At 41.9% G+C, this 22,079-nt stretch overlaps 2 protein-coding genes across 3 annotated transcripts in view; both read left to right on the forward strand.

The window, feature by feature from the left end:
* LOC106568400 (integrin alpha-1) overlaps nt 1–13,281 on the forward strand; it is a 94,831-nt gene extending 81,550 nt beyond the window's left edge. For both annotated transcript variants that reach the window (XM_014138710.2, XM_014138709.2), the window contains exons 18-30: nt 507–614; nt 2,029–2,105; nt 2,436–2,562; nt 2,698–2,778; nt 2,897–2,973; nt 3,169–3,258; nt 3,736–3,844; nt 8,877–8,990; nt 9,186–9,290; nt 9,479–9,583; nt 9,713–9,808; nt 10,009–10,122; nt 10,528–13,281. In XM_014138710.2, the coding sequence (XP_013994185.2) occupies nt 507–614; nt 2,029–2,105; nt 2,436–2,562; nt 2,698–2,778; nt 2,897–2,973; nt 3,169–3,258; nt 3,736–3,844; nt 8,877–8,990; nt 9,186–9,290; nt 9,479–9,583; nt 9,713–9,808; nt 10,009–10,122; nt 10,528–10,587 (1,263 nt within the window). In that variant the 3' untranslated portion in view covers nt 10,588–13,281. The remainder of the gene's footprint in view (nt 1–506; nt 615–2,028; nt 2,106–2,435; nt 2,563–2,697; nt 2,779–2,896; nt 2,974–3,168; nt 3,259–3,735; nt 3,845–8,876; nt 8,991–9,185; nt 9,291–9,478; nt 9,584–9,712; nt 9,809–10,008; nt 10,123–10,527) is intronic.
* Nucleotides 13,282–15,354: 2,073 nt separating this feature from the next.
* The window catches only part of LOC106568399 (integrin alpha-2), a 60,326-nt gene continuing 53,601 nt past the window's right edge, over nt 15,355–22,079 (forward strand). The window contains exon 1 of the mRNA XM_045692521.1: nt 15,355–15,897. Coding sequence (XP_045548477.1) covers nt 15,849–15,897 — 49 coding nt within the window. The 5' untranslated portion in view covers nt 15,355–15,848. The remainder of the gene's footprint in view (nt 15,898–22,079) is intronic.

Raw genomic sequence — 22,079 nt, forward strand, 5'->3', positions numbered from 1 at the left:
AGAGCGCTGATAGGCTGGAGCACGTCCTCCGGAAGTTGTCGTAATTACTGTGTAAGTCTATGGAAGGGTGTGAGAACCATTAGCCTCCTAGGTTTTGTATTGAAGTCAATGTACCCAGAGGAGGACGAAAACTAGCTGTCATCCGGCTACACCATGGTGCTACCCTACAGAGTGCTGTTGAGGCTACGGTAGACCTTCGTTGCGAAACATTGTGTTTTAATCAGTTATTTGGTGACATGATTATATTTAGTGTAGTTTAATCTAAAAGGCTAACTTTTTAAATGTTTTACAATTTAAAAAAATATTAAATTCACTGAGGAAGATGGTCCTCCCCTTCCTCCTCTGAAGAGCCTCTATTGGTACATAAAGATGAGAAATACTGACGTTTGATAAAAATGCATTTTAAAAAAACGATACAGTACTCTGTCAGTTAGCAAAAGCTTGTCTATGTACAGCTAAGAGTGTGCAGTAGATACACTGTTCGTATAATGATATTATCTCCTCAGGCTAATCTGGACTTCAGAGACCCCATCATGGTCTCCCTAGAGTTTGGTCTGGCTGAGGAAACAGGCCCCGTCCTGGATGGAGACTTACCAACGTCACTCAACAAAACGGTAAAATGAACCACAATGCGGCAGATTTAACACACAAGCACACACACACACACACCAGTAACTTTTGGCTTTCCATGAATTTTGTATACCTTGGCTTGCTTCCCTCTTTAGCCACTACTGGCCCTACTTGGCTAACAATACGTGTGTGCATGCACACATCTGATTTTCTTACCTAACTATAGACCTCAGCTATCATATATTGCAACAGTGAATAGGCACTGTGTGAGCAGAGTCAGTAATCAGTACTTTACACACTCATACACTCTGGCTCCTTCCAGCGCTGTAGAGGGTGAATATTCTCTCCAACGGCTGTCTTCCATCCATCACTAGTTCCTATCAGAGGCTCTAAAACACTGACAGCCTGTTATCCAGTTCCAATGGTGCAGCTCCCACACACATAGTTTTAATGAGTTGTTTGGCAAAAGGACAGAGGGAGACAAAACATGTGGCTGGATGTTAACACAGTGGTAGAACAGGATGTTAACACAGTGGTAGAACAGGATGTTAACACAGTGGTAGAACAGGATGTTAACACCGTGGTAGAACAGGATGTTAACACCGTGGTAGAACAGGATGTTAACACAGTGGTAGAACAGGATGTTAACACAGTGGTAGAACAGGATGTTAACACAGTGGTAGAACAGGATGTTAACACCGTGGTAGAAAGGATGTTAACCCCGTGGTAGGACAGGATGTTAACACAGTGGTAGAAAAGGATGTTAACACCGTGGTAGAACAGGATGTTAACACAGTGGTAGAACAGGATGTTAACACAGTGGTAGAACAGGATGTTAACACAGTGGTAGAACAGGATGTTAACACCGTGGTAGAACAGGATGTTAACACAGTGGTAGAACAGGATGTTAACCCCGTGGTAGGACGGGATGTTAACACAGTGGTAGAACAGGATGTTAACACAGTGGTAGAACAGGATGTTAACACAGTGGTAGAACAGGATGTTAACACCGTGGTAGAACAGGATGTTAACACAGTGGTAGAACAGGATGTTAACACAGTGGTAGAACAGGATGTTAACACAGTGGTAGAACAGGATGTTAACACAGTGGTAGAACAGGATGTTAACACCATGGTAGAACAGGATGTTAACACTGTGGTAGAACAGGATGTTAACACCATGGTAGAACAGGATGATAACACAGTTTTAAGAAAATACCTTCAAAGAAAAGTAAGAGGTAAGAATAACAATATTTAAAGAGCAGCAGTAAATAACAATAGCGGGGCTATATACAGGAGGTACCGGTTCAGAGTCAATGTGCGGGGGCACCGGTGTTGAGGTAATTGAGGTAATATGTACATGTAGGTACATGTAAGCAGTTTTCGACTGCTTCATTGATAGAACTGTCTTGTACATGGTCTATTCCATACTGCTTGTAACCATGCACACGTCATTCAGATTCCTTTGGTGGACTGTGGGAGCGATGACAAGTGCATAGCTGACCTATCTCTGAAGGCTGTGCCAAGTATACAAAGGTATTGTTACAAAGATTGTATTCTTTCAATCCATCTAACTGTCATGATTTTATGGCAGTTGCTTGGTAGTTCATTGACCGGTATGTTGCCCTTGTATTGTACTTTAGCGCCCTCTTGTGTTGGTCCAGATGAAGTGTCACAGCATTACAGTAAAATTTACCCTGCTACAGTAATAACATTACAGTAAAATCTGCCCTGCTACGGTAATAACATTACAGTAACATCTGCCCTGGAGCAGTAATAATATTACAGTAAAATCTGCCCTGCTACAGTAATAATATTACAGTAAAACCAGCCCTGCTACAGTAATAACTTTCCTATTCTTTCCAGTCTTGTGATCAACGCCAACAAGGAAAAGTTCCATGTGCTCATTACCATTAGAAACAGTCAAGACAATGCTTACAACACCAAAGTCATGCTCAGCTTTACTGAAAACATAAACTACGTCAAAGTCAAGGTGAGATCCTTCTCTATGTTTGTAGAGCTGTTGTGTAGCTTTGATTTACATTGATTTCTTGGATGTTGGGAATCAGTCCGTCAGTATGGGTTTTGACATTGACATTATATGTGATTTCAACCCTTTACTCTGCAGGCTAATGACAAAGTCTGCAGTCTGAATAATACCAAAGTTGAGTGTGCTGTGGGATATCCATTCCTCAAAAGCAATGTAGAGGTAAGACGATTCTTGCAATCACACGTATCTATCCTCGTAGCATTAGACTCACTATGTACTTCATGTTTCATTTTGTGATGAATAGGCCACTGATCGGTTTTGCTTGTTCTCCCTCCAGGAGGTGTTTGAGATCCTGTTTGAAGTCAACCCTGCACACGTCTGGAAAGAAATTCACATCAACGTAACTGCAACCAGGTACAGTAAGCCATGGTGTTCATTCATTCCTTTTATTTATTTAGCCAGGATAGTCCACACAGTAACAATGGCTAGTGTTTTCTGGGGAGTCCCGAGTTCTATGCTACATCTCAACAATTTAAAATGAATGAGTGAGCAAAGAAGAAATATTGAAATGTCAAAATTCTAATGCAATGACTTTTCTCATTCCTACAGTGACAGTGAGGAATTGAATACCACCCTCCATGACAACTCTGTGAGAATCTCCATCCCTGTGAAGTACGAGGCTGGACTCAGATTCACTGCGTGAGTACAGACAGCAGCAGCTATAACACGTACAGGACATTTTTATTTCCATAAAAAATACAGGTACAGTATCAGAGTATGACCTTTTTTCAAATCTTTCCATATCCTGTCTCATCTTTCCATCTCATCTTTCCATATCCTGTCTCATCTTTCCATCTCCTGTCTCATCTTTCCATTTCCTGTCTCATCTTTCCATATCCTGTCTCATCTTTCCATATCCTTTCTGATCTTTCCATCTCATCTTTCCATCTCCTGTCTCATCTTTCCATCTCCTTTCTCATCTTTCCATTTCCTGTCTCATCTTTCCATCTCCTGTCTCATCTTTCCATCTCCTGTCTCACCTTTCCATCTCCTGTCTCACCTTTCCATCTCCTGTCTCACCTTTCCATCTCCTCTCATCTTTCCATCTCCTTTCTCATCTTTCCATCTCCTGTCTCACCCCTCCATCTCTCCATCCATAATCCCTCTATCACTCAGTGACAGGCATATGAAGGAGGACCACATCATAGTGAAAGAGGGAGAGCAGTACCCCAGCGTCTTCAACCACACCAGTGTGATAGGAGAAGAGGTCAAGATCATCTATACGGTAAGACCCACATACTGTAGACCATAGTAATACCTGCTTAGATAAGGCCAGGGGATAAGAGCAATTCAATTAAATGTATTTATAAAGCCCTTTATACATCAGCAGATGTCACAAAGTTTATATACAGAAACCCAGCCTAAAACCCCAAACAGCAAGCAATGCAGATGTAGAAGCATGGTGGCTAGGAAAAACTCCCTAGAAAGGCAGGAACCTAGGAAGAAACCTAGAGAGGAACCAGGCTCTGAGGGGTGGCCAGTGCTTTTCTGGCTGTACTGGGTAGAGAGGAACCAGGCTCTGAGTGGTGGCTGGTGGAGAGGGTAAGAGTACATGGCCATTAAGGCTAGCAGGTGTGGTAGAGAGAGAGAGGGTTGAAACAGCAGGTCCGGTGAACAGGTCAGGTTTCCATAACCACAGGCAGAACAGCGGAAACTGGATCAGCAGCATGACCAGGTGGACTGGGGATGGGGACAGCCAGGAGTTGTCAGGCCAGGTAGTCCTGAGGCCTGGTCCAAGGGAAGAGAGAGAGAGTTAGGAGAATTAGAGGGAGCACAATGAAGATCACACAGGGCACCAGATAAGACACAAGAAATTCACCAGATAGGACAGACTGACCCTAGCCCCCCGGCACATCGTCTATTGCAGCATAGATATTGGAGACTGAGACAGGGGGGGGGGGGGTCGGGGGACACTGTGACCCCGTCCGAGAATACCAACCAGGCAGGATATAACCCCACCCACTTTGCCAAATCACAGCCCCCACACCACTAGAGGGATATCAACAGACCACCAACTTACCACAAGGCGGAGTATTGCCCACGAAGATCTCACCCATAACATCAGTGACTCAACCCACTCAAGTCTAGTATAGCAAAAAAAAGAGCCTGGCAAGATGTGATTCACCCCTCCTAGGGAAAGCATGGGAGAGCACTAGCAAGTCAGTGACTCAGTCCCTGTAATAGAGCCCCACAGTGGAGGCATCATAATACCCATAAAACCTAGCTGTCAAACAGGGAAATGGTTCCAATCATTTTTTCCACCATACATTTTTCCCATAGGGGATTTTAGAAACACTTAAAATAAGTGCTGTGTTTCATACTGTGGTACTCTATAGGGTCAGAGGCAGAGAATCACAGTAGAAAGAGGGGAGCTGGCATATTACCTCAATTACCTCGACTAACAGGTTCCCCCGCACATTGACTCTGTACTGGTACCCCCTGCATATAGTCTCATTATTGTTATTTTACTGCTGCTCTTTAATTACTTGTTCCTTTTATTTCTTATTCTTATTCGTATTTTTTAAACTGCATTGTTAGGGGCTTGTAAGTAAGCATTTCACTGTAAGGTGGGGCGGCAGGGTAGCCTAGTGGTTAGCGTTGGACTAGTAACCGAAAGGTTGCAAGTTCGAATCCCCGAGCTGACAAGGTACAAATCTGTCGTTCTGCCCCTGAACAAGGCAGTTGTTCCTAGACTGTCATTGAAAATAAGAATTTGTTCTTAACTGACTTGCCTAGTTAAATAAAGGTAAAAAAAGAAGGTCTACACCTGTTGTATTTGGCACATGTGATTATTACGATTTGATTTGAAAACATTTTCCGCCATCACACTTCCTTATGTCTGAAACATAGCCTTCAACATAGCCTTCACCATTTTGATGAAACATGGCTTCACCATGTTTCATCAAAATGTACAGCTGTGTGTCGTCTGCATAGCAGGGAAAGTCACCAAGAGGTAGAATATATAGTGAAAACAATAGTGGTCCTAAAACAGAACCTTGAGGAACACCAAAACTTACCATTGATTTGTCAGAAGACGAACCATCCACAAAGATGAACTAAAATCTTACTGACAGATGAGATCTAAACCAGGCAAGAACTTGTCTGTGTAGACCAGCCTTTCTTAAAACCTCTTACAGCTCCTTAACCTGTTGGGGATAGGGGGCAGTATTTACACGGCCGGATAAAAAACATACCCGATTTAATCTGGTTACTACTCCTGCCCAGTAACTAGAATATGCATATAATTATTGGCTTTGGATAGAAAACACCCTACAGTTTCTAAAACTGTTTGAATGGTGTCTGTGAGTATAACAGAACTCATATGGCAGGCAAAAACCTGAGAAGATTCTGAACAGGAAGTGGCCTGTCTGACAAGTTGTTGTTCATCTTGGCTCTTTTTTTGAAGACTGAGGATCTTTGCTGTAACGTGACACTTCCTACGGCTCCCATAGGCTCTCAGAGCCCGGGAAAAAGCTGAATGATATCGAGGCAGTCCCAGGCTGAAACACATTATCGCGTTTGGATAGTGGCCGGTCAGAGTACTCTGAGACTCAGGCTCGTGCACGAGATGTTTTTATTTTCTCTCTCTTTGTACGTATACACGCTTTCCCGGTCGGAATATTATCGCTTTTTTATGAGAAAAATTGCATAAAAATTGATTTTAAACAGCGGTTGACATGCTTCGAAGTACGGTAATGGAATATTTAGAAATATTTTGTCACGAAATGCGCCGTGCTCGTCACCCTTATTTACCCTTTCGGATAGTGTCTTGAACGCACGAACAAAACGCCGCTATTTGGATATAACAATGGATTATTTGGGACCAAACCAACATTTGTTATTGAAGTAGAAGTCCTGGGAGTGCATTCTGACAAAGAACAGCAAAGGTAATAACATTTTTCTTATAGTAAATCTGACTTTGGTGAGTGCTAAACTTGCTGGGTGTCTAAATAGCTAGCCCTGTGATGCCGGGCTATCTACTGAGAATATTGCAAAATGTGCTTTCACCGAAAAGCTATTTTAAAATCGGACATAGCGAGTGCATAGAGGAGTTCTGTATCTATAATTCTTAAAATAATTGTTGTTTTTTGTGAACGTTTATCGTGAGTAATTTAGTAAATTCACCGGCAGTGTTCGGTGGGAATGCTAGTCACATGCTAGTCACATGCTAATGTAAAAAGCTGGTTTTTGATATAAATATGAACTTGATTGAACAAAACATGCATGTATTGTATAACATAATGTCCTAGGGTTGTCATCTGATGAAGATCATCAATGGTTAGTGCTGCATTTAGCTGTGGTTTGGGTTTATGTGACATTATATGCTAGCTTGAAAAATGGGTGTCTGATTATTTCTGGCTGGGTACTCTGCTGACATAATCTAATGTTTTGCTTTCGTTGTAAAGCCTTTTTGAAATCGGACAGTGTGGTTAGATTAACGAGAGTCTTGTCTTTAAAATGGTGTAAAATAGTCATATGTTTGAAAAATTGAAGTTTTTGCATTTTTGAGGTATTTGAATATCGCGCCACGGGATTACACTGGCTGTTGAGTAGGTGGGACGCAAGCCTGCCAAATGAGTTTTGTTATACTTACAGACACCATTCAAACAGTTTTAGAAAATTCAGAGTGTTTTCTATCCAACTCTGTTAATAATATGCATATCCTAGCTTCTGAGTTGGTGTAGGAGGCAGTTAAAAATGGGCACATATTTTTTTTTAAAATTCTCAATACTGCCCCCTATCCTTAACAGCAACAGTTCCAACCTTGACTTTCTTTCAACAATAATTTATACAGTAACATGTACAGTAGGCCTGATCATTTTTCATCTGTACTGTTACTTAGGGTTGAACTATCAAAAAGCCTGTGTGTGTTCTGTTATACATCTGTGTGATGTGATCAGTCCGTTTATTCCAGTTCAGAATGAAAATTATTTATTGTATTTTAACAGCAACAGTTCCAACCTAGACAGATATGTAAGTGTTTTTAATGGGGGAAAATAGACATTAATAGATATTTATATGGATATTTTTTTTCATTGTTATTTATTTTTGTCTATATTGCATTTGATTTAGGCATAAGGGCAATCAATGTACGATATTTATGTATAGTTTTTCTAAGCTTGGGTCCCAGGAAAACACTGAATTTCTCATTTGGGTCCCAGGCTGAAAAAGTTTAAGAACCCCTGGTATAGACCAATTTGGGTTTCCAATCTTTCCAAAAGAATGTGGTGATCGATGGTGTGAAAAGTGGCACTAAGTTCTAGGAGCACAAGGACTGATGCAGAGCCTTAGTCTGACACCATTAAAAGGTCATTTGCCACCTTCACAAGTGCAGTCTCAGTACTATGATGGAATCTAAAACCAGACTGGAGCATTTTTTATACATTATTTATCTTCAGGAAGGCAGTGAGTTGCTGAGCAACAACTTTTAAAAAACAATAATAGAAGAATGGGAGATTCAATATAGGCAGAGAGTAAAAAAAAAAAATCCAGGTCAAGGTTCGGCTTTTTCAGGAGAGGCTTTACTACTGCCGCGTTTAGTGAGTTTGGTACACATTCAGAGGATAGGGAGCCGTTTATTATGTTCTACATTGGAGGGCCAAGTACAGGAAGTAGCTATTTCAGTAGTTTAGCTGGAAACATGTCCAGTAGCCAGCTGGAAGGTTTAGAGGCCATGACTATTTTCATGAATGTGACGAGAGATACAGGATACAAAACCTTTGATCCTTGGTCTTGGCAGTTCTGTGCAGACTCAGGAAAACTGAGTTTTGGTGAAATATGGATATTCAAAGAATTTGCTTTCTAATTATCATGAACGATCGAAAAAGTAAATGAATTCATCACTGCTGAACTGAAGGCCATCCTCACTTGGGGAATGCTTATTTTTAGTTACCTTTGCGACTGTATCAAAAATAAATGTTTGATTATTTTTACTCTCCTCAATCAGGTTGGAAAAGTAGGCTGATTCAGCAGCATTGAGGGCTGTGGACTTCTCCATGTGAATATTGAAGTTACCAAAAATGTGAATATTATCTGCCATGACTACGAGGTCCAATAGGAAATCAGGGAACTCAGTATACAGCCCAGGAGGACCGTAAACAGTAGCTATTAAAAGTGACTTGAGTAGGCTGCAATTAACTGATTATATACCCAAAGTAAGACACTTATTCTAAGTTGCCAAAGCTCGAAAAAACCAACATGTGGTTACATTTTGACTGAAAGACCTGTGACTTCCTGTCTCTCTCTCTGGTCTCCAGGTTAAAAAGGATGTGGATATGGAGACTCCTCCTCTAAAGCTGAGGGTGATGTACCCGTACCTATCACCTAGAGAGAACATCCTGCTATACCTGACACATGTCACCTCCTCACAGGTAAGGCTTCTCTACTGTGTACTGTACCATAGAGGTAGACAGTCTACCAGTATCCCCTGCACATGGTTCTCTACCAGTCAACAGACAATCACACTGTGAAGTCAAACACTCTGCAGAACTGTGGTGGTGTGGATCAAGTTGATCCAAATGTGATTGATTGATAATTGATTGATGGATCTTTTCTCTCTCCCACAGGATGTGAGATGTCACGTCAGGGACCTGATTAACCCTTTAAAGATCAACAACAACAACACGCACACCATCAATCCTAAAAAAGAGACCCTCAGTGTCTTCCTGGTGGTGAGTCAACACTACTGTGTGAGTGTGAGTATGAGTGTGTGTACGTGAGTGTGTGAGAGTCTCACAGTGTGTGTACTCTCCTTTGCAGGGCTGTAAGGACCACCCGTGTAAGTCATGTATGTGTACTCTCCTTTGCAGGGCTGTAAGGACCACCCGTGTAAGTCATGTATGTGTACTCTCCTTTGCAGGGCTGTAAGGACCACCCGTGTAAGTCATTTATCTGCTCCATCCCTCATGTCAACAACAGTCAGGTCAATGTTACCTTCAGGGTGTGGAAGCCCACCTTTATTAAAGTGAGTACAGTGAAGTGTCACTTATTCATTCATTGTTTTTGATTGATTGATTGATTGATTGATACATTTATTCATTGACAAATGTATTGGTATATTGAGTGATGAATTGAATTGCTCTTCGTTCCACAGGCAGAGTTCTCCAGCCTTCATATGATTGTTAATGCCACTCTGGAGAACCTGAACACTGATCTCTTCGTGTTGAGTGCCACCAATTACGCCAGAGATGTGAGTGCAATTATCTATTCATTTTCATGTGATCAGCTTCATTTACACAGGCAGCACAATTTTGATTTTCTGCCCAATTATGGGTCTTTAGACCAATCAGAAGAGATTTTTTGCTAATAATTGGGCTGCCTGTGTAAACGCAGCATTTATGTGTTTGCTTTTTGTCCTTTGCTTGTTTTAACACTGTTGTTTCCATCCAGGTGAAGATCCAGGTCTCTAAGGAGGCTTTGGGAGGTATACCACTGTGGATCATTATAGTCAGTATCCTAATAGGACTGCTGATTCTGGCACTGGTCATCTTCGCTCTATGGAAGGTATGTGTGTGTTCACAACCTTCTGTCTGCTTGTGTCTGTTAGGGAACTTATAATCGATTATACATTTTATCTTCCCAAATAGAACAATAATAATAATAATTATTATTATTAATAATAATAATAATACTTTGGTGGGTGCTTATATTTGGCCTATCTCACACGTGTACAAGTGTGTATTATATGCATGTGTGAATTGGAAATGTGTTTTTTGCATATCTCAACTCTACCTGAGACACCCTGGGAGAGTAGGGTCAAGGCTTGTGTTATAGAGAGGCTCAACATGGTGTGATCATGTGTGAAATGCACTTTTAAATCTATTCAACTTGAACTCAAACTTCAGACTTGAGTTTGGATGTGAATTCTGGATTATGTTGTGTTCACTGTTGTCTTCTCTGCTCCACCAGGCTGGATTTTTCAAGAGAAAATCCATAGAGGACATGGAGAACAAGGACATGAAGGATTAATCCTTCCACCACCATACAGATGTGCCCCACTGTCTTCAGGTCTGTCTTCAGGTCTGTCTTCAGGTCTGTCTTCAGGTCTGTCTTCAGGTCTGTCTTCAGGTCTGTCTTCAGGTCTGTCTTCAGGTCTGTCTTCAGGTCTGTCTTCAGGTCTGTCTTCAGGTCTGTCTTCAGGTCTGTCTTCAGGTCTGTCTTCAGGTCTGTCAGAGGAGATACCATAGGAAATACCCCATCAACCAATTCACCTGAACACCATCAGGTCAGAAGAAAAGTCAGTCTATTTATGGCTATGCAACAACCATTCACCTGAATGTGATGTGGCCCATCTACCAGCCTTAAAACCCTGGTCTGGTTCAGTGGATACAGAGGCCTGGGGAAACATTGAACTTGTACAGTACACTTTGTTCTTCCATCTATTCAATGTGGGTACCAAGACCTGGACTTAAAAGACCTAAGCTAGAAGGGAAATCAGAAGACCGTAAGGAAAATATCACCCTGACCCAGACCTGATCATATGCAGCCACACCAGCTTTATACAACAGGACAAAACGTTCTCAGGTTCACTTACAGCGTCAACATCCCAATGACACTAAAAACGCCTCAGATTACACTATGGCATTACACCAAAGTTGTCCAAATGTCCAAGGCACTCTGCAATGGATTAGAATTCTGTGTTATAGTTTTTGATATTTTTTACGAATATACTGTAAATCTATACCATGTACTGTATTTATTTTTGTTTGGTATATATTGATACGTGTTATTACCTATATTTTGACACATTCATCGTCTTCTAAGCATAATGTTTGCTTTTTGGAACACTGATATTTTCACGAGTGTTTTTCTAGTCTTACAAGCGCAATCTGTAAAAAAGGTTGTTTTTTTTAACAAAAGTGTTCCCTTGAATATTGAAGGGGTCTATGCAAATGTACCCTCCCCAAATATATATTCAGTATAAAAGAAGAGGAGGAATAGATGCATTTTCTATTGACATAAATACAACGGTTTTAATCTAGTTTTTGTTTCATTTTGTTACCACATAGGGGCAGAGAATTTACAGATTTCTCCTTTACAGTATTAGGAAAACCTTTGATTGTCCTGTAAATGTAATGTAAAGCTTGTACATAAAGTTATATTTGCAATAATTCCTATAATTTAAGATCAAGTTAAGTCCAGCATGTATCACCAAGGCCCTATATATCAGTAATAGAGATAAAATAAGTCATTTGCTACTACATTTCTCAGGTATTACTTATGATAGTATGTTGATAGTATGGTGATAGTATGGTGATAGTATGTTGATAGTATGGTGATAGTATGGTGATAGTAAGGGGATAATTTGATGATAGAATGATGATAGTATGGAGATAGTATGGGGATAGAATGGCGATAGTATGGGGATAGTATGGGGAAAGTATGGGGATAATTTGATGATAGTATGGGGATAGTATGGCGATAGTATGAATTAGATAAAACAAACAAATTTAGTCTTTTTAAATAAAATACTATTTAAAAAATATGAAAATATGTAAATATTGGTCTTATATTTTGATAAAAATTGAAATGTTTGATAAATGTGTTTTGGAACTCGATGCATTTTGCGTCCATTCGCTAAGATGTTATTTTTTTTACTCATCTTTCTTTCTTTTCTGTCTTTTGTTTTGGGGCGAGAGTGATTTCGTGAGGTAGCCTACAGTCACAAAAAGTAATCCAAAAAGTATCTCAGCGGAGTGTAACTTGATTCCTGATGTTCAAACCTGTCAGTGCCACAAAACAAAGAGATGTTTGTCTCAGAGAAGGTCAAACTCTGGAAACTAGGCCATTGAATGTTACACACAGTAGGTGATTTGGTCTGATATGCATATGAACACCAGGTTATGCCTAAAGCCCTGTAGTCTCTGTTATGGCCGGAGCGGTAGCGACTGTCATGATTGTGAGTAGAAATGTTTTATTTATGCATTGTTTCCTCTTTCTCTATACCTACATTCCTATGCATATTTACATATTTTGCACAGGCAGTCCGGTGTAACCCGTGACTTTTTATTGTATATAGGAGACACTCATCAGCTCACACATTACTGTTGAAAGCACATGTAATAAATGAATAAATATCTGTAAAATGTGTAAGATAACCTTAACACGGTGATCCTCCATACTGTCCCCTTCTGGAGAGCTTGTCACAGCTCAGCAGTGATAGAGTCAGCTGATCAAGGCTTTGAAGATTTGATTACTGATTAGTTAAATTGGAACCCAGAACCAAATATTGTGTGCTGACCAGCTACACAACTTGACATGTATTATAATTTATGTTCATGTGTTAACAGTCTGTCACAGGATTTTGTTTGTTGTATCAGGTGTGAGAGAGAGAGAGAGAGAGAGAGAGAGAGAGAGAGAGAGAGAGAGAGAGAGAGAGAGAGAGAGAGAGAGAGAGAGAGAGAGAGAGAGAGAGAGAGAGAGAGAGAGAGAGAGAGAGAGAGAGAGAGAGAGAGAGAGAGAGAGAGAGAGAGAGAGAGAGAGAGAGAGAGAGAGACTGCTTCAGACTGATGTACTCCAGTCATACACACTGCTGTGAACTGTTAGTTTAATACACTGGTTTGTCATACTGTATGTACTCTGATCAGCACAGATTTGAAAGCATTGCACAAGCTGTTAAGGATCTTATGCCAAAAAATAAATATATATTATTTTTTTAATTAATACATGTTGGACATCAATGGCCATAGCACTGGATAAGTATTGTGGTATTGCGTGTGTGAGAATTGAATGCTAGGAAGTCATAAGTTCTTTCCCTCTGCAGGGCAAGCAGCAGGTGAGCTGTTTTTCTGCAGATAGGTTGCTCATGCGTTTGGGATTACTGTACACTAGTTGATCCTTTCATCTGGATCCTGTTCAGTCAGTGGGCAGTCTGGGCCCTGCAGGCATACTGACCCCATTACACAGACGGGGTTCATTGTTTCTGACTGAGAGCTGAGAGAAAAGGGGTAAGACAGCTTCCAGTATGATTCTGCATCTGGTATCTGCCTTTCTTTGTAGGTGTCTGTGCCTACAGAACAATAACACAAAACATGAACATAGACAGGCAGGAAGACATGCAGAAAGACGCACACCTACAGTTTGGGTTAATGATTCATGACAATGCTAATGTTAAACCCATGGATATCATTGGGAATCTGTGGTGTGTGTGTGTGTGTGTGTGTGTGTGTGTGTGTGTGTGTGTGTGTGTGTGTGTGAGAGAGAGACACAGAGAGAGAGAGATTTCATAGTTCTTTTCCCTTTTGTTTATTGTCTATTTTACTTGCTTTCTCAATTTAAACATGTTTCCCATGCCAATAAAGCCATTAGAGAGAGAGAGAGAGAGAGATTTTGATAAACTCCCATATCTACTGGGTGAAATAACACAGTGTGCCATCACAGCAGCAAGATTTGTGACCTGTTGCCACAAGAAAAGTTCAACCAGTGAAGAACAAACACCATTGTAAATACAACCCATATTTATGTATATTTATTTTTTCCTTTTGTACTTTAACCATTTGCACATCATTACAACACATAATATGACATTTGAAATGTTGTGGTTAAGTGGCAATAATAAAGTGACTAGTGATCCATTTATTAGAGTGGCCAATGATTTCAAGTCTGTATGTAGGCAGCAGCCTCACTGTGTTATTGATGGCTGTTTAACAGTCTGATGGCCTTGAGATAGAAGCTGTTTTTCAGTCTCTCGGTCCCAGCTTTGATGCACCTGTACTGACCTCGCCTTCTGGATGGTAGCGGGGCGAACAGGCAGTGGCTCGGGTGATTGTTGTCCTTGATGATCTTTTTGGCCTTCCTGTGACATTGGGTGTTGTAGGTGTCCAAACACCTTCTGAGGTTGAAGAGACGCCTTCTTCACCACGCTGTCTGTCCAAACAGGTTGGGAGAAATATTAAAATGTGGATCTACTACCTGACCGAATAGTTGTAGACTTTTAGAGAGAGCTTTATAGGAAATGGTGTGTGTGTGTAATCTTCAGGGATGTAACTATAAGGGACTGGGGTCAGGCAGGGGTGGGTGTGTCGGTAACAAATAGTCCCAAGAGTCATCTGTCAAACTGAAATGCAGTATATCATTCCCTGGAAACATATACAGTTAACATTTGTATGGACACAGACGTAATGTCAATACTACATCAGACAAGTTACTACAACATAATGAGTCATGGGTCACCATTCATAGCATTTGGTTTATCACTGTATTGTTGAGTGTACAGAACTGTGTTATCTTGAATGGATGAGTATAAAGAAGATAAAGTGCCACTTCCTGTCTGTGTAGATAACAGTAAATGGTTCCAGACATAGTAGTTCACTCATACCTCCCCACCTCCCCTAGTGTGACTGTAAAGGTGCAGTGGTGTTATCCAGTCATCATGTCATCATCAGCCACAGTCCACAAAATGAGAAGGGGATCTGTTGCTCAATTGTATCCACAGCCTATTACACTCTAGGCCAGGCTTCCCCCATTAGCCCCCCCCCCCTTAATTTTATACAAATCATATACAAATACAAACAAGGTTTGAAATGATTACATTTTAGTCAAATATTATATATATTTGGGATTCTTGAGTTCAATTTGCAGTCTACAAATTGTTCCTGACCGACCATCTGTTCAAGAACAAGTCGGCCAGCGGTTGGATCTTGTTGATGCTCCTGCTTTAGGCTATACTGGATTGAAGAGAATTACGTCATAGGCGCCTTTTCACTCAGACAAGTCAATATTAAGGATATTAAAATGGGCTTGGTGAAGTTGGTGGCATTCTCTCCATATAAAAGCTCATGTTAAAAATCAACGTGGATTATGTTAGTCCTGCATGTGTATACATGAACAATGGGGAAGATACATTGAAAAGGAAGTAACTACAATGCACGGAAAATATATATTTTAATTACAGAACTCCTGCAAGTCAGCCAATGTTGTGTAATAATTGAACTGTCGCAGCACGAACATATTTGAGACGATAACACTACAGTACAGTGTATTTCCTTGCAAGGTCAAAACCAACCAGATGTCGCAATCATTGAGCTATAGCCTCGCTCCTCGGAAGAGCACTGCAACTGGGCCAGGTAGTGCGCTGTGACGTAGGTACACCCACTCCCTATCTGTCCTCAGTATCTACAGTCCGGAGCGCCCGGTCCTGAATTTTACCAACCTTGAGAAGTCCGCTGAACTTACGAACCGGGACTCGAAGAGGCGCCCGCTTTCATCACCTACTTTTTACTCTTGCAACAATGGAGTTTAATCCAAAGAGGACTGTTTTAACGCTGATTTTCATCCAATGTAAGTACTTTTTTGCACATTCCGTATGAGATTATAAAACGTTATTTTGCATGGAGCGAGCGTCAAGTGCCACAGATATCCCAAGTGCGTGATCTACTTACTAATCAACACTATGAGCCATTGACTTCATATTAGGCAACTAGGCCCTCTGTGGAAAGTGTAACAGTGTTGAATGGCTCCTCTGAGATAACTGGCCACAAGACAATGTTGTTTCAATCTGTCAGTGACATTCTGAATTACGTCTGCCTTCCATGTCTTTGAAAACATCATGTCAGTATAGATGAAGCTGGAAGGGTAGTAAAATATCTTCATTATCATGGATATCAGGAATCAAATACTGTATTTGGAGTACATTGGATTATTTATTTTATTTCTGACCATTTATCTGCTAGAAAGAGCACGTTTTCTACAGTCTGTGTTGGGAAAGCAGGTTAGGTCAGGTTCTATTGTATATTTGTATGTGTTGTCAGGTCAGAGCTGTGTTTACATCCCCCATGTGATATTCTGTTTCCTGAAGCAATGAAAATCATTCATGCCAGCCAGGCTCTAATATCATCTTGATGAGGTTACAATGGGCTGTGCCAAGGGGGAGCACATGCACCTTATTCTCTGGCAGAGCTTTGTAGAGGTGTGTGGATGAACACGCTGCTACAACGGTCTAAACACCGCAGTCACCCACGGTATATTAGACTCTTGCCTGAAGAGATGCAAAGCATAGTTGTTAAACCATAGTTACTATTACACTCTGAAAAAAAGGTGCTAGCTACAACCAAAAAGGGTTATTCGGCTGTCCCCATAGGAGAATCCTTTGAAGAACCCCTTTTGGTTCCAGATAGAATCCTTTTGGGTTCCATGCAGAACCCTTTCTACAGAGGGTTCTACCTGGAACACAAAAGGGACCCTTATTTCTAGGAGTGTAATATTTATTGATGTATTTATTACCGTGTGCTATCTTAGCTTATAGTGCTACCTCCCTGAACCTGCCTCTGACTTGAATCAGGTTCCTCTACCTCGCCAACACACGTAACCGCGTGCTTGACAACTTACAAACCGGTTGAACTATAGAAAATGGATCCAATTCGATAGCTCCATTAGTGACATTTCAAGCTAGTTGTGAAGTGAGTTTACGTAACATATGGCTTCATGATTCCTCTTAGTGTTCCCTCAGAGAGCAGCTGACTACAGGTCTCACAGTCAAAACAAGCTATGTTTGCTATCAGGTCATATGATAGGTTGTTGTTTGAGATGTTAGTGAAGGTGAAAAGACGGCATAGATTGGGTCAGGGACTAGATTTTGTCCTGACCAGCTGACTTGACCAGGAAGAACTCCCAATAGACATGGATTCACCGGAGCCCCCGCTGCCCAGCCGGTGTCCATTGAGGTGCTCAGTCAGTCAGTCAGTCAGTCAGTCACAGAGCAGTGGGTTATCCAGCTTGCTGCACACAAAGCATCCAGCCGACTGGAACCACATTGGGATAGAATCAGCAAGGTTTACACAGGGCCAGTGGGGACAGTCTCTTTTTGTATTTCTCTCTCACCCTGTCTCTCTCTCGCTCTCTCTCTCTCTCTCTCTCTCTCTCTCTCTCTCTCTTTGCATCTCTCTATCACACCCATGCTGTCTGTCTGTCTGTCTGTCTGTCTGTCTGTCTGTCTGTCTGTCTGTCTGTCTGTCTGTCTGTCTCTCTCTTTCTCTCTCTATCACACCCATACTGTCTGTCTGTCTCTCTTTCTCTCTCTCTTTCTCTCTCTATCGCTCCCATACTGTCTGTCTGTCTGTCTGTCTGTCTGTCTGTCTGTCTGTCTGTCTGTCTGTCTGTCTGTCTGTCTGTCTGTCTGTCTGTCTGTCTGTCTGTCTGTCTGTCTGTCTGTCTGTCTGTCTGTCTGTCACACCCATACTGTCCCTCTGTCTGTCTCTCTTTCTCTTTCTGCATCTCTCTATCACACCTGTACTGTCTGTCTGTCTGTCTGTCTGTCTGTCTGTCTGTCTGTCTGTCTGTCTGTCTGTCTGTCTGTCTGTCACACCCATACTGTCCCTCTGTCTGTCTCTCTTTCTCTTTCTGCATCTCTCTATCACACCTGTACTGTCTGTCTGTCTGTCTGTCTGTCTGTCTGTCTGTCTGTCTGTCTGTCTGTCTGTCTGTCTGTCTGTCTGTCTGTCTGTCTGTCTGTCTGTCTCTCCCTGCATCTCTCTATCACACCCGTACTGTCTGTCTCTCTGTCTCTCTCTCTCTCTGTCTGTCTGTCTGTCTGTCTGTCTGTCTGTCTGTCTGTCTGTCTGTCTGTCTGTCTGTCTGTCTGTCTGTCTCTCTCTTTCTCTCTCTATCACACCCATACTGTCTGTCTGTCTGTCTCTCTTTCTCTCTCTCTCTTTCTCTCTCTATCGCTCCCATACTGTCTGTCTGTCTGTCTGTCTGTCTGTCTGTCTGTCTGTCTGTCTGTCTGTCTGTCTGTCTGTCTGTCTGTCTGTCTGTCTGTCTGTCTGTCTCTATCTATCTATCTATCTATCTATCTATCTATCTATCTATCTATCTATCTATCTATCTATCTATCTATCTATCTATCTATCTATCTATCTATCTATCTATCTATCTATCTATCTATCTATCTATCTATCTATCTATCTATCTTTCTCTGTCTGTCTCTCTGTGACTCCTTTTTTCCTTTTTGTTATCGCTGCTATACCTCACTCTCCTTCTACCTCTGTATACCTCACTCTCTACCTCTCTCTCACACTGTATACCTCACTCTCTCCCTCTCTGTCTCACTGTATACCTCACTCTCTACCTCTCTCTCACACTGTATACCTCACTCTCTCCCTCTCTGTCTCACTGTATACCTCACTCTCTCCCTCTCTGTCACACTGTATACCTCACTCTCTCCCTCTCTGTCTCACTGTATACCTCACTCTCTCCCTCTCTGTCACACTGTGTACCTCACTCTCTCCCTCTCTGTCACACTGTGTACCTCACTCTCTCCCTCTCTGTCACACTGTGTACCTCACTCTCTCACTCTCTGTCACACTGTGTACCTCACTCTCTCCCTCTCTGTCACACTGTATACCTCACTCTCTCCCTCTCTGTCACACTGTATACCTCACTCTCTCCCTCTCTGTCACACTGTATACCTCACTCTCTCCCTCTCTGTCACACTGTGTACCTCACTCTCTCCCTCTCTGTCACACTGTATACCTCACTCTCTCCCTCTCTCTCACACTGTATACCTCACTCTCTCCCTCTCTGTCACACTGTATACCTCACTCTCTCCCTCTCTGTCACACTGTATACCTCACTCTCTCCCTCTCTGTCACACTGTATACCTCACTCTCTCCCTCTCTGTCACACTGTGTACCTCACTCTCTCCCTCTCTGTCACACTGTATACCTCACTCTCTCCCTCTCTCTCACACTGTATACCTCACTCTCTCCCTCTCTGTCACACTGTATACCTCACTCTCTCCCTCTCTGTCACACTGTATACCTCACTCTCTCCCTCTCTCTCACACTGTATACCTCACTCTCTCCCTCTCTGTCACACTGTATACCTCACTCTCTCCCTCTCTGTCACACTGTATACCTCACTCTCTCCCTCTCTCTCACACTGTATACCTCACTCTCTCCCTCTCTGTCACACTGTATACCTCACTCTCTCCCTCTCTCTCACACTGTATACCTCACTCTCTCCCTCTCTGTCACACTGTATACCTCACTCTCTCCCTCTCTCTCACACTGTATCGGTTCACTTCAGTTAAAGGTCCTCTTTGTGCCTCTGCCACTGCCCGTCCCGGAATCCCTGTTTCCACGGTGACAGTCGGGGAACACATTGACGAGGCATGTGAGTGGTCGTTGACGATTTTGGCCAAGAGTCGAAACATTTCTCACTCATATCTCACATAGTGTGTCAGTAACAACCACTGTCATTATTCAAACCGTTTTTGTTGGAGTAGATGAACACCCAAGGTGAACTGTCAGGGCCATGTATGTCACTGTGTGTTGACAAGTGTCTAAGGATCTATTCATTGGTGTTGATGCTGTACAGTATCTCACTCTCAGGGACTCTTCAGGCAGGTGCTACTTAGCTTAAAACATATGTTAATATGGCTATAGACCCAGCAGTGTGATCACAACTCATAGGTGTGACAAATAGGAGGACAATCACATACATCCTGTTCTGAGTTATCTATCTACCACTTCTCTAACAGGTTGATAAGACTGCATCTCAAATGGCACCCTAGGGGCCATAGGGCTCAGGTCAAAAGTAATGCACTATATAGGGAATAGCCTGGTCAAAAGTAGTGCACTATATAGGGAATAGCCTGGTCAAAAGTAGTGCACTATATAGGGAATAGCCTGGTCAAAAGTAGTGCACTATATAGGGAATAGCCTGGTCAAATGTTGTGCACTATATAGGGAATAGCCTGGTCAAATGTTGTGCACTATATAGGGAATAGCCTGGTCAAAAGTAGTGCACTATATAGGGAATAGCCTGAAACACAGGAAGTTGTGAATGACTAATACATTGGTGTGGGCTGTGTGGGCATGTATGTATTTACATTCTGTTAACAATTCCAATACAGCACCAGGGAATAGTTCAGTTGTACTTTTGAATCTGATCCTATCGTCATAGTGTAGGATGAAGTTTCCATAATGTTAACATACATAAACACCTCAGAACAGCCTCAGCTCGTCGGGGCATGGACTCCACAAGGTGTTGAACGTGTTCCACAGGGATGCTGGGCCACTTTGACTCCAATGCTTCCCACAGTTGTGTCAAGTTGGCTGGATGTCCTTTGGGTGGTGGACCATCACACAGGAAACTGTTGAGTGTGGAAAAACCCAGCAGCGTTGCAGTTCTTGACACAAACCGGTGCGCCTGGCACCTACTACCATACCCCGTTCAAAGGCACTTCAATCTTTTGTCTTGCCCATTCACCCTCTGATTGGCGGACATACACAATCCATGTCTCAATTGTCTCAAGGCTTAAAAATCCTTCTTTAACCTGTCTCCTCCCCTTTATCTACACTGATTGAAGTGGATTTAACAGGTGACATCAATAAGGGATCATAGCTTTCACCTGGATTCACCTGGTCAGTCTATGTCATGGAAAGAGCAGGTGTTCATAATGTTTGTGGAGTTATTTACAGTGTTATTACAATTTGATAATAGTATCCCTCTCCCTATAGTATCTGAGCCGTGAAGTAGTATGGAGCAAAATGCTACAGTTATGGAAGTGTGAGCCTCATTTCTCTATTTGTTTGAAGTGTAAAGTCCACCTGGCCTGTGTTGGGTTGGGTCTTGTTATAGTATGTGAACTTGATTCTGGTGTCACCACCCTACTTAGCAAAATGCTCTTTGTTGGTCTGCAGTATAAAATGCTCATACACCTTGTTCGGAACAATGTCTATTAAATCGATTTATATTGGCTCCCACAGCGTATGTGAAGAGTAGATTTTAAAAAATGCTTTATTGGGCAAGGCTAAATCCTAACCCATTAATTATTTCTGTGCTGGTTCAGTTCTGAAGATTTAACATTTTACATTTTAGTCATTTAGCAGACGCTCTTATCCAGAGCATCGTCATCGTCATTCATCGTAATTCATTTGATTTAGCCAGGATAGACCACAAAGCGACTTACAGTTAGTTCTTTAATCTTAAGGCACCTCGGTAAGACAACCACATATCACAGTCATAGTAAGTAAAACCTTTCTCTGATTAAAGAAGCTATCAGCGAAGTCAGTGACATTAAGAAAATAAAAGGACTTTGCCAGTGTTTCTAGCGTTCCTCAGTGTCTCTCTGTGTTGTTTCTGTTATTGTGATGGATGGTGTCGTGACATGAGTGTTGTTTTGTTGTCTTTGGAGGCCTAAGTAGTGGTTTGATAAACACTCACACTCATCTCAGTAGGCCCCTGTAAATACTGTGTTTTCCTTATGACCTGCCACTGCGCCGACATGTCTGCTCCTCAGACCAGTAATCTGTACACATTGTCATGCTGCGACTTGTCCAGATAGGTGATCACTGACACAGTCACCCACGGCCAGATTCCCCCAGTCTCTAGATACACCATCCTCAGTGCTATCGGGAAATTTAAGGCATCTGAAATTCTTACTTCGCTTTACAATAGGACAATTAGCACATGTGCAGTATCACATTTGAGCTTCGGGCTGCTGTATGAATTGTGATCTA

The sequence above is a fragment of the Salmo salar genome, chromosome ssa13 (genome assembly GCF_905237065.1).
Source record: "Salmo salar chromosome ssa13, Ssal_v3.1, whole genome shotgun sequence".
Classification (NCBI taxonomy): domain Eukaryota; kingdom Metazoa; phylum Chordata; class Actinopteri; order Salmoniformes; family Salmonidae; genus Salmo; species Salmo salar.